This window comes from Chroicocephalus ridibundus, chromosome 1 (assembly GCF_963924245.1).
Source record: "Chroicocephalus ridibundus chromosome 1, bChrRid1.1, whole genome shotgun sequence".
NCBI lineage: Eukaryota > Metazoa > Chordata > Aves > Charadriiformes > Laridae > Chroicocephalus > Chroicocephalus ridibundus.
Window position 1 is genome coordinate 118723409 of NC_086284.1, and position 16493 is coordinate 118739901.

General features: G+C 38.4%; 1 protein-coding gene across 1 annotated transcript in view; it reads left to right on the forward strand.

The window, feature by feature from the left end:
• GABRR3 (gamma-aminobutyric acid type A receptor subunit rho3) overlaps nt 1-16493 on the forward strand; it is a 31792-nt gene that overhangs the window by 11775 nt on the left and 3524 nt on the right. Inside the window, exons 3-7 of the mRNA XM_063358743.1 lie at nt 6223-6290; nt 7814-8037; nt 10933-11015; nt 11871-12011; nt 14762-14914. Coding sequence (XP_063214813.1) covers nt 6223-6290; nt 7814-8037; nt 10933-11015; nt 11871-12011; nt 14762-14914 — 669 coding nt within the window. The remainder of the gene's footprint in view (nt 1-6222; nt 6291-7813; nt 8038-10932; nt 11016-11870; nt 12012-14761; nt 14915-16493) is intronic.

The following is a 16493-nucleotide window of genomic DNA, read 5'->3' on the forward strand; positions in this document are numbered from 1 at the left end:
AACTAGGAGCACAGATGTTTCCTTTGCTCCAACAGCTTTACCAACTGCATCAGTGAACACTGTAGGAATTATGTTTAGTCCTTGCTGATTCCAGAAGCACTGATAAAGGCCAGAATATGGGTATATGAGGCGTTCTGCAACGGTATAATAATGCTTGCCAGTTCTGGTAAGGTTGTCTGTCTGCATAGGTCCTACCAAAGGAAAAGGTCCTACCAAAGCAAAAAACCAACCTGTCAGTAGACTCCAAGTCAGATCTTTTCATGACTTATATATCTTTGTACTACTGTGGCCTGAAGTACTGATTTTTCAGTAGCCCACTAAATTGATAATCTGTGAGAAAATAGCTTAAGTTTGGACTGCAGAAAAAGTAAGACACTAAATTATGTTGCCAGCACTTTTTGGAATGGTCAAGACCGTGTTTTAAACTCAGTAAGAAAGGGTGAGCACAGGCCTATATCAGACAACGAAAAGAGACTTCTAGTAGCTCAGATCTGAGGGCCATGATGCAGGCTGCCTAAGCAGACAAAACTCTGTATGTTGAGAGAGTTGTTAGAGTGAATCCTTAGAAATACTTTAAAGTAACTTTCTTTTCTACTATACATCTGTTTATCTATATCCTATTATTTGCTGAACTATCTTATTTCAAAACAATGTCAGAAGTCATTGGTGTGAGCTCTTGGTTTCCTGAGTTCTGTGTTCACTTACTAAAAATTAACATTGCCATTAAAAAAAATATCTTAGACTAGCATATAGAGGAGGTCATTCTTTTATTCCTCTGTGCCTTGGTTTTCCTGACAGTAAAGCCCTTCCATGCACTCTCTGAACTGTTTTGCAATCTAAAGATTATGGTACCACATGATCATTGTCATTGTGTACATGCAAATTCTGACTGTGTTTATATATATTGAAGAATGACAATTTTATTTTCCTTCTACATTGTGTCTTAAGGGCCTATCATCTCCTGTGCTAACAGTGTTTTAGTTAAAGAAGTCTTAAAAACGGTTATCTCTGCTTTGTCAACCAATATAGAGGATAAAAACATTAGCAAGTACTAGAAATGATGGAAAAGAATTTAGTAGCATTTATCTGGTCAAGAGGTAATAGTCTTTCTAGGCAGTTTGCATCCCAATCTGCAATTAAGCATAATCTTAATTGCAAATTTTCAGAGGATCAGAGATCCCATTAGGTCACTCCCCCTTACTCTTCCTCCCTCCTCAAGCTAAATTAGTAACACTTAAATTCATCTGAAGGTAAAAGGGGGGGAAAGGAAAGAAACTAGGGCCCAATGAATGTTCAAGAAATGCTGCAATTCTAATAGCTCTTTGCCACCAAGTTGTCTTTTCTGCACCAGAGCCCTCCTTGAAAGGTGAGAAATATCTTCTCATGGTGGTGAAGACTCACTCTGATGAAAGGGGGATGGCTTTTTCTCATGTGTTACTGGAAGGAATAGCTGAGGTCCAGAACCAAAGGAAAATATTTTGGTAATTTGCAAGACCTCTAATAGGCTCCTTCTGGATTTTTTTCTCTCACATTGCTAATTCTTTGATTCCAAGAGTTGACTACTGCTAATACCAGTTCAACTTCATTTCTCACATAAATAAGAAAGAAACAAAACAGTAACAAGAATAAAAAACCTTTGCCAGAGGAAAGTAAATACATCCACATAGCTTTACTTCCCTGGGGCTTGTTTACTTTTCTATCTGGTTTTCTTCCTCTACAGGCCCACAAGCCTTTTTTAGAAGTACTGCTATAGACCTTAATCCTTCCCTGGTCTCTGTCTCCTCCTGGGAGCTTTCTGTAGACCTAGCTTTTTTTCCAGCGTACACTGTTACAAAGCGAACTGGGATACAGTGGGCAGTTTTTCTAAATTCAACATTTATCTTAGGGAATTTCAGGTGCAATACGCTGCATGTTCAAAGATCTATTACAAAAATACTATAGAATTCACTAAACCAGTCATTATTACTGTAGAAATTGATCCTAAAATGCTAAAAGGATATCTGTTTTACATAATATCCCTTCTAAAAAGGGTATTATAGAATTTGCCTGCCATACTATCTATTAAAAAAATTCCATGCTCATCAAGGAATTCTTTTGCTATGTTTAAACCTTTAAAATAAAAGACTGGAAATGGTTTATGTGAAGGTAAACCCATCTGAAAACAATTCTGTTTTTTCTGCTGAGGAGTAATTATCTTGAAAATCTGTGGACACTCCATTGTGAAAATCACTAATCCCTCTAAAATAATGATTTGTAGCAACGCTCCAGAAGCAACTGAAGCTGCTCAATTTAATAACAAAATCCTCTCTGCCATCCCCAGTTTTGTCATACTGGGAAATAAAAACCACAGCTTTGCGATGGTTACTTTTTTTCAAAGTGAATTTGATGTTGTTGCCTGGTGGTCAGACAGAGATTGAAATTCTCAATATACTAGGGAGAAAGCTATGGTGCAGACTTAGGGGTAGACAAATCACTTCACTGTTGTGGCTGGTTTAGGATCCTTTCCAATGCTTATTGAAATGTTATTTTTTAAAAAACATCCAATTGTGGTAAAACAAATCCAAGTGATGAAAAAATTACAGTTCTCAGGAACCTGTTCCCAATAGTTAATTATTACTGTTTCTAGTGGAGTTGGCTTTCAATCACAGAAAGAAATGTTCCCAGAAAACGACAAAGCTCAGAAGGCCTAGACCAGAACAAGGCCAATATGTATTTTATGGGGTGGTGGTGTTAGTGAAAATATAAAAATGCTTTAGATTAGAAAAGTGATTAGAAAACAGCACACAACAGTGACTGAAGTTGCACATATGTGCAGTGTTTAGCGTCTTTATCATTGACTTACATTTGTTGCCAAAGTAGAGTCAGAACAGGAAGAAGATATTCACAGCTGCTATGATCTGTCAGTAACAGGTCAGGGCCGGAGTCAAGGGATGTAGTTTAATAATTGTCTGTGGTGAAGGCTAGACTGAACAGCATTTTCTCATTAAGCAGCATGAGTATGGTCTTTGGCCTTTCACCAGATAGAGAATAGGAATCTCTTTTTAAGGAGTCTGTTTCACAGATCTAGCATTTCTACCTAATCAGGAACAAATTTCATTGTGACAGTTCCCTTTTTATTTAATTCATTTTAGAACCTTCCACTGTATTTCTCCTGGCCATAGCTTTTGATCTCTATTATGCTATTCACTGTCTCCACTGACTGACTTTTATAACAGTTCCCAACTTAGTGCAAGCTGGCCTTTCAAAGAATCAAGTGCCTCTGGGTGTATTTATGTATAACTGGCACTTCAGTTTGTGTGCACGTAACCAACATAATCATAAGCTGCCACTAATTTCTACTTCTGTGATCAGTTCCTTTATATCTGCCCAGACGAGGTGAATTATTGAATGAAATTGTGTCCACACTGGAATAGTGCTAGTTGGGGTAGGAAACTGTCTGTGATTTTTGCAAATCCTGAGAAAATATTAGGAGGGCCATCATCACACTTTGAGCTTCTGTTACTAAGAAAAACCTTTTCCTAAGTACACATGATATATGTATACTTAGAAAGACAGTCGTTCTATTCTGTGATATGATTTGTGGGTAGCTCCTTGCCTGTTTGAAGAATGTTGATGGTTGACATTTAACTTTATTTGATTTAGACTTGTCCTTGACTCAGAAACTGGTAATGCCGTTGTTTTATGAAGAGAGCTGCTCCCCTCTCCTCCCTTTCCAACCCCATAATTCTACATGATTAGGACTAAATCCACTGTTTTTAATATGCTAGTCATGCAAATCATCCCCCAAAGTTTTAGTAATACCAGTTAAGATCAAATGTGTGCTCAGGTATGAGCACTTCCAGTATATCTATCCTACCATGCACCTCCGCCATAATCCCCAGAGTAACACTTTGGACCCACCTACAATACAGAGAAGTTGAAGCTTTGTGGTGGGTAAGGTTAGATAATACACAGTTCATCTGCCTATTTGCAGTCACTCTAAGCAACCCTGGTAACCAACAGGCATTTCCAAGCCACAAGCCACCTCACCCCAATTAGAAATCTAGAAAGTGCCTATTACATTGCATGGACATGAAAGGGAGCCAAAGGCCACGAGGCCAGATTTCTATCCTCACTGCTGTTGGCATAGTCGTCAGCTTCAGTTCTGATCATGCTTCTGGGCTGCAGCGTCATCCTTCTACAGCTAACCTGCTCCCTGAGCCACCCTGCCTTGTGCACAGCTAGCTCAGGTGTCAGCTCTGCGATGTAGGCTTGTCCTGTTCCATCACACAAATGAGGAGCTTGATAGACAACACCTCATCTTTTTGCAGTGTTTGCATTTAAATGATGTGCGAATGCCACTTGTGAATGATGTTCCCGTTATATATAAATCCCACATTGACCTCTACTTAGGCAAAACCTGTCTTTAGTTTGAAAGACAGTTTAGATTTCAGTGGAATACTGACAGGATGACTCCACTCAGATTACAAACAGGCATTTTTGTACCAGCTCTTGGTACGAGTCGGTATTTAGCATAAAGTAAACTAGTTGTGTGGTGTGGTCAAAACAAAGACAAGAAGTGGTCAAAGCTGGTTTAGGAGAGGCATAAGAATTTTTATTGGTTTGTGTGAAGAATCCTGGCTGGATATATACATTGATACTCTTGTACGTCAGCCTCTAGGGCAGATGTCTCCTGCTGCCTGTATTCTCCAAAACAATCAGCATTTTCCCAAGTGCTGTCTAATGTTTTACTAATAAACTAATTGACTGAACTTTGTTGTCTGGAGTCCTGAATTTTCAGCTTTGGCCAACAGACTGAGCAATGCATTCCTCTCAGAGGGAGACATGATTTCTGAGCCAGAGAGCACAGGTCGCAAGGTCAAACCCTCCATTAAAAAATACAAGTCGAATCAAGAGATTACAGAGACAGATTTTAAAATACTTCAAAAATAGTTCAAGATCTCTACTGGTAAGAACTGAAGGCAGCTGTGTAATCCTCGAGGGCTGCTATTTTAAGGATAATTCCAAAAAGAGACACAGCATTGTGGCTGGTTATCAGGAGAGTGATATTTCGACTATTTTGACTTGACACTGATAAAAGGAAAAGACAAGAGAAAGAGACAGACAAGTTAAAAAAGCTGTTGCTATCTCCTGCTGTTCAGACTTCCTTGTACTCATGTTTTGTACCAGGTTATTTTAAATTTGTACTTTAAAAATATTTTAACTGACTATTTTTAACAAATGTAATTGGAACCTCATGTACAATAATTACTCTTGATTTTCATGCCAAATGCAGAATGTTCTTGGGGGGGGGGGGCAAAGTGTATACACATATATGCCTACATCTCTCTCATCTCCCTCCTCTGTAAGGAAGTACTTAGTTAATTGCTTTAGTGGAATGACTGGCTTTCTGAAAATTACACAGTTTCATAACCCATACAGAACTAGATCCTTCATTCTAGATATTGTACAGTGAAGAGACTGGAAATAATTTTATATTTTTGCTGTAATTTTTATTTGATTTTTAGTCATTTTATTGTAAAAATGCAAATATCATTTTATAGTTTGTTCGTTCAGATCCCATTGTTTTATAAACTCACAGCCTTTTTCAGTGGCATGGAAGAGTTGGGTAGTATACAAAATAAAGTCACCTAGTGCAGTGTGGTATGTATTGTACTTGGTAATAAATTATGTACTAATAGACAACACTCCATCACAGAACATGCTTAGTATGTGTAAAGCTTTTCCCATATGAGGTAGTGAGCAAGTAATCCTTTTTCACAAATATCTATGCCAAACTTTAAATAGTTAAGTAAGTAAAGATAATTAGGAACCTAATAGATATTTTGTTTGTAAGTGTGGGAATAAGCATTGGAACTGGTAAGTAAGCTTTGCAATCTTTGATGTATTTGATATATTTGCTCAGCTTTTCCCTATGACAGTTCTAAATAGCACTCCAGGCAGTTCATTAGCTTTGGCACCACAAGGAAGCTGTCACTGCTGTCCAAACTGCACTGCCAATACAACTAGTCTGGCTGCAAAAAGATTTTGTACCTATTTTTACAGCTGTTTATCATTGGGGTTTACTTTGTTGCCATGGACTTTGTCATTCAGTGTACTAACGTGGACAGACCATACTAATTACTAGGATGGGGTGCTATCTGCACATTGCTAGTATACAGTCTTGCCTTTAAAAATACGGATTTACACTCCTCATCACTCTTTCATTCTGTTACATTAAAGGGTCACCAATACCTGTGGGCATTGATGTGCAGGTAGAAAGCATTGACAGCATATCTGAAGTTGACATGGTAAGTTGGATAGTAGAACTGGAATAAAGAATTTGAGCCAAAATGCAGGGTGTCAGAAACATCTAGCTGGATGATACAGAATAATACAGTTAAAGAAAGCAAACCCTTAAAGAGCACAACCTTGCCTGGAAGCATTGCGAGTCATCCTCGTTGAAGCTAGCGATTGTTATATAAGAGCACACGTTGAATTTCTCCCTGGGCAAGAGGAACAGATCAGAGTGGACAGTGCTCTGATTGGCTTCCACGTGAGCTCTTAGTGCTCTGCACATCAGATGATGAGGCTTCGTGTCCTTTGGTTCGTGTCCTTTGCTTCCTTTGCTTATGCAGATCTGAATATTCCTACCATTTCTGGCATGTGGAGCTGTGGTCGTAACAAACGGAAATGGGAAAATCAGTTCCAGGAATGGTCCTGGGAAGGAGACGCCCTCACTGCAATCAAGGACCTGTAGCACTGGGATGCAGGCTGTTCATTCCTCAGCCAAAATTGTCACAAATAATGCCACCCAGACATTAGTGCCAAGTTGGTCCGTCCTAGAATAGCAGGGCATGTTAACTTTGCAAAGAGATTTCATTTACAATATCTTTTCACAGTGAGTGTAGCTCTAGTCGTAGCATTGAGTTTGCAATGGGATCCGTCAATATGAGCCCCTGCATTCCTTTGCAAACCTACCCAAATCATAAAATCATATTACAGGAGCATAAAATCATATTACAGGGGAAGACCTAAGTATCTTCCCAGTGTTCTTATCAGAAGTAATTGTTCTACTGAGATAAATGATGTCTGCCTAATAAAGCAAAAGTTATATAGGTGAGCACAGAGCAGTCAGGCTGTGCAGAAGCTCAGACTGGGTTTGCAGCATCATCTCCATCTCTTTCCACATGTATATTTGCAGTCATGTTATTTCTCTAAATATGATGATAAAATATTTGCAACAATCTTTCATATTAAAAAAATTATAATTCTTGTAAAATTTGTTTATTCTTACAAAATTCATTATATTGTGTCTTTATGATGCATTTCATTCATAAATGTACTAATTTAAAACCCTTGTGTAATATTTGTACAAAATGTACAGATTAATGGATTTAATAAATTGACCTAATGCTCATGAAGAACTCAAATTAATCCCTTTTAAGGGAACCACAGTCCGTTCTGGGAAGAGCTTGTGGAGATTTCGAAAGGAAAGCCCTTATCCATTTGCCTTTGGTTGGTTTTAAAGTCTCTTTTTCACTTTACTGATGGCCCAATCCAGCAGATCACTGAAATCTGTAGAAGTTATATCCAAGTATAAATGAAGTATGAACCTCAGACATCAGTGACGAGGCAAACAGCCAGTATCTCAAAGGTAGTTCCAATCTATATTTAAAATCATTGAGTGGCATTTGATTCCTCTCTTTGAGGATCCTCCAGATGATGTCCAGAGAAGAAATTGATCCTTTACATGAATTGATTACTTTGAGCTGTTTTTTATTGTATGTGACTAAAACAAGCATTGTCTTCTTTTGTTTTTAATTAAACAAAGGACTTCACAATGACATTATATCTCAGACATTACTGGAAGGATGAGAGACTTTCATTTCGTAGTAACAAAAATAAAAGTATGACTTTTGATGGAAGACTGATAAAAAAGATCTGGGTACCTGATGTATTTTTTGTACACTCCAAAAGATCTTTCATCCATGATACAACTGTGGAAAACGTCATGCTCCGAGTATACCCTGATGGCAACGTACTCTTCAGTCTACGGTAAGAACAATACTCTTTTATAAGAAAATACAAGACTGCAATTGTAGACCAATAGTCTGTACCATGAGAAACTACTGTAAATACATGCAGTTAAGATTCTGATACCAGACTGCCATTCATCCCCTGGCATCAGATACTGGGAACTGGAGACCGGTGTACGAGTGTGAAAATAAATTTAGGATCGATAACATATAAATGACATATTTTTCTATCAAGTACATATTGCTTCCTATCACAGGATAATGGCAGTTGTTTCATCTGTTGTAAATAGTGCTGAAGTGTATCAAGTGTTAATTCATTGCCAATGGTTTTAGCAATATTGCAGTAGTTTTACTGTTGAGTACAGTAAACCCAAAAATTATTAGCAAAGAACAAATGTGGGTTTTTTTTCCCCTGAATCTTTTAAAACTGTCTGTCTCAGCTATTTTCACCCTGGGATACCTGTAAACATACCATTGATATTCATCAAGGCTCCAGATAGGCACAGAGAGCAGATTATCAGTGCTGATACCAGCAGTGTTAGACATGTTGTGTGACTACAATGAACTGGAAAGTGAAACAGCAGTTCCAGGACTGGAACAGCAAGGTCATTAAATGTGTCTCCCTTATATCTATATGTTACTTCTTTTCTTCATGAAGCAGATTTGGATGATGTGGCAGAAATAGTTTTAATGGAGGAATTTTCCCCCCAGGGTGAAGGCCCTGAGGCCTGTGCATTGCAGAAATCACAGTTCTCCAGTTCATTACTAATTAGGCTGTGCACAGAGGTGATATTTCATCTATCTTGGATAGTTTGAAGATTTATGCAAACACCTGAGATTTTGCTTATGTAATAATTATTCCAACAAGTAACGAATTTATCTATCCTCTCATGAAGACATGCAGAAACCCTCACAACAACAGCTGTACACCACTTTAAAATAGTGTATGTTCAAGAATCACACTGACCAGGTAGAAACAATGAGGTGAAGTATGCATTTTATTGCTATATTCATTTCCATGCTTCAGGAGAAAGGGAGAGGGATTAGAGGAGCTACACTACTATACTAAGGCTTACGGCAGTGGCTCTGAATGTGAGGGGTTATGACATATATTCAGCTGAGGGAAGGAAGAATAGTGAAGAGACAGAAGATGGGCAAACACATTCTGTCAGCTTGCTGGAGGGGTAGAGAGTCATCAAGATTAACAGTAAGAAACTGTGCACAAATAGTAACAAACCAAAGGGAGCACGTGATGGGAAGGACAGAAATGGAGAGAAAGGAAAAAGTGACTTGGGAGGGAAGGAAAAGGAGGAAGTAGACCTGAGGGACAGACACAGTGTGAATCCATTTGCTACGTTCTGCTCATTGCTCAGGATCCCCTTCATGATGGGATCCTGTGCCCTGTGTCCTGCATTACATTTGCAAGCTGGTGCTCTACTTTTCTTCCTTGCCCTCGTCCTCTCTGCTCCCAGTTATCTTTCCCTAACCCTGCATTACCAGATGGTGCATACCGGGTGACTCCTCCTTGTTCTGACAGGTGAGCTTGCAGCCAGCCTCACCTTCCTGTGCCAGTGAATAGCAAAGCCCCAAAGTCCCCGCCAAACCTGTGGATTTCTTTCCAGACATAAGCAGGAAGGGCAGGTGTCCTGTCCTCTTCCTTTCCTCCTCTGTCAGTTCTTATCAAACTGAGAGGCAGGAAAAGGGTTGACCTAACTCTTTAAAACCTTGGTGAACCAAGGTTTTAAAATTATTAAGGTGAAACAACGTGTTTCTAGCCTGACTGGTGTTAATTCTTATGGTCCTAAAGAATCTGATGCTCATTGAAACACCCTTTTTGTATTGCCAGTTTTACATGCAGTGAGTAGATTATATTCCAAATACTTATGTGCAAGAAATCTGCATATTCCACAATTCTTCTTCATTGCCTAGCACCCAGGATTTTATTGAAGCAAAGTGCGACAAAAATCCAGATTTGTTGCTAAAATAGTTGTTCCTCTGATCCTTTAGTCAATAGCTAAAAGACAGAAACAACACCCATACTTGGAAGTCTTATGCATGATTTTAAAGATGTGCCACTCTTACAATCTCATTTCAAGTCAGTAAAATCTTGCACTTGTACAAATTCAGCTACAGTGTGATTACTAATCACAAATTTTCAAAGATCACTTACATACCCAGTATATCCCTTATAACTTAAATCCCTAGGATTTAAGTAGGATTCAGTTTTGGAAAAACTGAAAAATCAAACAAAAACATCAAATAACATGCAAGCTGTGACAAGAAAGGGAAATTTGCCAATATTTACCTTATTGGTTGAAATGTCAAGGGACATTTATCTTCTAAACATCTGTGAAAAAGCAGGTGGAACGCAAAACAATGTTTTTACCTAGTTTTCCTTAAGCTTTTTAAGGTACAAGGCATTTCCATGGGGTTGAAGAGGAGAGTAGGCTTCCAGAAATTGCAGCTTATCTTTTTATGCAATTAAATATTATAATCATTCTTGCTGGGACAGTCGCACTTGGAATAATATTTGCTCTAATCTGTAATACTATCTACTTCAATCTATGAGAAATCCAGTCAAGAAATGTGAACTCCCCTTGTTAATTTTCATAAGTGTAAACCTTCAAAGCAAAACGTGTGAAAGGCTAATGAAGGATCAGGCCAGTAAAACGTTTAAAAATCAAAGGTAATGTACTTAATAAGAAAGACTATGTTTAAAAAATATGTTCTCTCACTGATTTAGTTTAATCTCACTATCTTCAACCAATTTTAGAAGCACCTAAAAAAAGTAGAAAAACTCAATCATTAGGATTCTAAACAGTAGATTGGTTGGGGATCTCACTAAAATATCTGCACAGCTCTAAGAAAGTGTGAAATTTTTCATTGAATTTCTGTTTTCTCTTCCTTTCTGCAGAATAACAGTTTCTGCTATGTGTTTCATGGATTTCAGTAGGTTTCCTCTGGACACTCAGAACTGTTCTTTAGAACTGGAAAGCTGTAAGTTTAATTCATACCTGTTCCTCACATGTGTCTTCTTACCAGCACTCCACCTTGTTCGTAATATCTTTTTCACTTATTTTGATGTGTGACCTGAACCCTTCAACCCGTACATATTAAACTGTGGACAGTTTGTGATCTTTCCACAATTCAGTGAGCTTTGGGAAGACAGAAAAACTATGATGCACTCTGCTTTGTTTTGACGGGGTTGATATTCCAAGGCTTAAATCTAAAAATGTTCCCTCTGTCAAAAATTGGGCTTTTTTCTGAGAAAAAAAGTGCATGTTAAAAGTAAAATAAGATGTCAATATTTGACCTCATGGAAAAATAAAAATGAGTGCTTGTGTTACTGTGAAATGTCTGCTTTCTCACCCCTGACTTGGTTATCTGTGGTAAACTGTAGAGCTGGACAACAAAACCTTCTGGACAACAAAATGTTCTGTTCTGCAGAGCCTTTTGATATCTCAAAATTTATTCTTATTTGGATTATAAGTAAAACTAGGATGCTGGTTTGTTGTTTAGTCTTGGAAGAGAGAACAGATCCCCATCATTCGGGCAATCTGCTCAGTGTGGCAGCTCCAGAGCTCCAACCCTATGTGCCTTGTGACCCTGAGCATGCCAGTGTCCCCCATCTGTTAGGTAAGCTGCTGGCAGGGCACAGGACTGGGCTCTGCTTGGAACAAGGTGGAATATGGTCTTTGCATATTTTTCCATGTTCACCACTGGCAAGTTGCTGTGAAAAAAATATTTCTTTATGGTTTTCCCAGTTTGTTTGAGGGGTCTTTTATCCCTAAGAAAAGAAAACAGAAGCATTATTGCAGCAGAAGAGGTGATTTAGTTTTTACTTTCTCATAGATGCATACAATGAAGATGATCTGATGCTATACTGGAAACATGGAAACAAGTCCCTGAGCACAGATGAGCACATCTCCCTCTCCCAGTTTTTCATCGAAGAATTCAGTGCTTCCAGTGGACTAGCTTTTTACAGCAGTACTGGTATAGTAAGCCCCTATCGTTAGAAGAGAGAAACACAGTCATGCAAAATGTCTTTCACATTCAAATTCGTTGCTAATAAATGACTGTTACTGCTGAGAGATCTCAATTAAAATGAGGTCCATCACTCACACTGGTCTGTCGGCCTAGGTCCTCGGTTCTCTTTACATTACCAATGTAATATTTTCTTGATATTAGAAGAAGACACCATAATAATACTTGTAACTTAACATCCAACAATAAGAACCTGAAAAAAAAAGCACAACAAACAGATGCTGTTGTGAGCTCTGGCAAAATCATCGTGCTTCTCTGAAAGCCATTGGGGTATTGGGTTTACAGGAATCTTTGGGTCCTTGTTATATAGAAAACCTTGAAAATGCAAACACTAAAGTGTCAAATACTAGAAAGCAAACAAGAGGAACCTCAGTGTGTTTTATTGTCTAAAATCTCCTCATTTTTGGAGCTGTAAAATGTCATTAAAAGCCTACTAACAATAAGATTTCCACATGAGAGCATTTATAAACTACTGAGGTCTAATTCATGGTTTGCTTAATGTTCCGTGTTTATATATATAGTTGCAGAAAAAAAATCCCTTTATGTCAGTGTGCTGCATTGTTTAAATACAGATATCTGCCCCAGACAGGTTTTTATTTCTCCCTATAGATCTTGAACTATACTTTCTGGCAAACTCCATAAGGCTTTAGGAGTTTATTATGGTCTTGATTTCATGCAAGGTGGGTTTTATTTTCTTTGTATTTGCACATACAATTATAAATTTTGAATTGCTTCTCTATGTAAGTAGTCTAACCATATGTTTTTAACCAGATAAAGTAGTATGCTTGTTATCCTACTTTCCAGTCTGAGTCAGTTCACTTCAGTGTCGATATTGCCCTTTATATCAAGGCAGATAAATAAAATAGAAATTATTCCGTATAATATGATAAAATGCATAACACTTTGGGAAAAACACCTTTAAGACATACAGGAAAGCTTCTTTTTGCATTTGAAAAAGAGCGATTCAAGTTTGAGGTGACTGATATTGAATGCAGAAATTCCAGTTTAAATTATGATGCCGACTAGGGAGTGAGGAATTCACAGCTTGATCAGGTTCTTCATCCTTATCTTTTGCTTGTGTATGAGCTAAGAACAGAGCTCCAGCTTCCAAGAGCCACTGTCGTGTGAGAAGAGGGGAAGTGATACCTTACTATCATAAATGTGCCTTGCTGAGAGTTACGTCAAATTTGTCCGTGTTGCAAGAAGGAGACTGGGATGTTTTCCATCATACTGCTATCACTGTGTGTTGAAACTGGGTTCCAGGAACTCAGCTGGCTTCTTTCTGCCTTGCTGTTCTCATCAAAAACACTCATGCAAGCAAGTACAGCCTTCTGCACAACAGTGCAACCTCATGTCACCCCTGTACCCAGGCCTTTGCAGCACCTTTGACTTCGCAAAGTGTAACTGCTTAACGCTTACATGCAGATAGATGTTTTGATGATGAGCTTACTCGGCAGGGTAAAGGTGAAAGGAAAGATGTTCTTTAAGTCGCAGGGACCACTGGGAAGTATCTGAACAATGTGTGTACAATATGCATTAATTAGAATGCTGCCCTTTGTGGGTATCCACTTTTCTTTGGCTTTGAGGTTTTGTTTCACTCAGGCGGTTCCACTTTCTCACGTTCTTTTATTTTGCTTCTTGTTGGAAGAAAATGATTATACACAGCCCCAGCCCCCTGAAGTAATAGTGGGGAACAATCAGCACAACTCAAACGGGAGTCATCTCCCCCTGAAGAATCTCAGGCAAAAAATGGACAAAAATACTGCTCACGAAGCAGGCTTCTGCATTTTAAGTTCTGCATATCCTTTCCTGTGAATCTCAGTGACCTACACATGCGTAGCATTTAGGCTGTTGGAGTTCCCTGGCCTCCAAAGGAGCAACAATTTCAATGCACTTTTGAGGTAATAATTTTAAAATCAAAACCCTTCTCCACAACTGAAAACACATAGAGCGTGTTTAATATTAGATGGGATTATTGTTGAGATACTCTTTTTTTATGAAGTCACTCTTCATGACGGCATGACTGCTCCAACACAGGCTCATTGATGTCTCTATTTGTACTGGACAGGCAGATGCTGCGCAGCTGGCCACTTCTGTCTTCTTTTCACCTCACTATAAACTGATTTACCTCCCATCGCGGGAGATGTAGCACACACGCTTTGCTGCACAGACAGAGCATGCCCCAAAATTCACTAGATGGCACCCTTTCCTCTAAAGTCAACGCTGGGCAGTCAAACCGGCCTGACCGTAGGAAAAGACGTGTGCTGCTTGTTGCTGGGTATTTGTAGCGTCAGAGAAGGCAGGCTACTTTTTGGGGGAGGCAGGGTGTTGGCTTCACTGTCCTAGCTGGACAGGACAACACAGGACAATTATATATCTGTATATTCTGTCTGCATTCTCCTGGCAGTTTCACTTGAAGTCTATTTACTTTTTTTCAATTTCCTAACCTCAGTTGTAATATATTATTTTATTTATGCAGTTGTGATGCTTCAGTCCCAAGGCAGCAGTATTTTAATGAGGTATGATTGACAGTTTGTAAAGCACTATATAAAACCAAGGTGGTGGCAATATTTCTTAGGCAGTTACTATTACTGATGTGGATACACCATTCCTACTGGAAGGAGGGGGGCAGTGAACAGAGCTCACAAATAACACAGCTCTCTTCTCCCGCAATCTGTTCCTCTCTCTTTTTCCAACAGGTTGGTATAATCGGCTTTTTATAAACTTTGCACTCCGAAGACATATTTTCTTTTTTGTGCTACAATCCTATTTCCCAGCTATGCTGATGGTGATGCTGTCTTGGGTTTCATTTTGGATTGACAGAAGAGCCGTTCCTGCCAGGGTATCACTAGGTAAACCTTTAATGTATATTTTTTGGGGAAGTATAGAATGGATAGGGGAGAGGTTTTGAAGTTATGTTGGCTTCCTGTTTACACAGGACATGAGCAAGTATATTTCATTCATTTTTCTTTTCTTTTTCTTTTTTTTTTTTTTTTTGGCAGACTGGTTTGGTTTTTTCCTCCCCTTTTCCCAGCAAAGTAACAGGTAGTGACAAATAGTCAGATCCCTCCCCAAATCCATGGTTTGTGAGAGATACATAATAGGCATAGCAGAATCTATCTAAAAGCTTTGCAGCTCTGCCTTCTCTCTAGAAACATTTGATATCTTCAACTTGGAACCAGTTTCCTGACTTGTCCTGTGTAGCAAAGCCTTTCTTTGTTAGGCACCTTGAAAATGTGCTTTGATGGCTTAACTGTGCGAAGCACACAGTCTTCTGTGGAAGCCAAAGAGTAAGTTGGGCATCTTTCTGCTCTCACAGTTTTAGTTCTGAACACCACAGCTCAGGAGAAAAAGACTAATTACAGTGGGGTTTTGTTAATAATATTATTGTTTTTCTCAGTGATGATTCAGTTGATACCACTACAAGACTGCCTTTATTGGAAATTTAATGCTGATGGCCTTGGAATGAGTACTTTTTTTCAAAGATTAGCATCTCTGTGAAGATCTGATGGAAATTTTTTAAGATAGCTAATGTAACCACAATGCATCCGAGTCCTGCAACTGTTGGTTTAAGAATTAGTAAAGAAGCTCCTGTTCCTTCTTCTCACTGATGCTAGTTCCAGAAGCCAACTGTATGTTGCCATATTTCTTAGACAAATGAAAATTGGAGGGTCTTTGTTTAAGAAACAAACTTGCATGTACTGAGAGAACCCTTGATTTTTATCTGTAGCTATATCAGTCTAGAAAAAATAGAACTGTAGATACCTCAGATCCCTTTCTGTTGGCACAATCTAAAGCTATTAATACATGAGACATAAGTCTATTTGTTAGTCTAGAAATAAATTATGGTACCTCCTACCTACTTTTATTAATGCATCTACCAGTTCCTTTTATTTCTAATAAATGTAACTTCATCTTTAAAAACAAAGTTTTAATTCTCAGTAGGTCATTTGTAATGCTGTCAAGATGGTTTTGCTGATCATGTTCTTTTAATTTATATATGGATTTCTGCACAAGGTTATGCATCAGGAGTTCTGTGAATAATACACATTTCATTAGCATAAGCATACATAATTTATAGGCAATGTTAACAACAAAGTTTAAAAAGCTTAGCTCCCTAGCCTAAAGTATACTTATTTTAAATAAATTGATTTCCTCTTATATGCTATATTTCAAATCCATCCTTCAACCTAAGAAACTTGCAAAGAGGGAAATCTTGTATGTTCCAGTGAACTTGAACAAGCATAAAACTGGAGAAAGGCTATATTGAGACCCAGTTGAAAGGCCATGCTATCAGCCAGTGCTGTCTCACAGATGTTATTGAGATGCCTTCGCATCCAGCATTACATTCATTTCTTTGAAGGCAGGGCTGTGGTTGGGTATTGGGCGTTGGTGTTTGCTTTTTTTTATCTGAGATTGAGCAAAACAAAA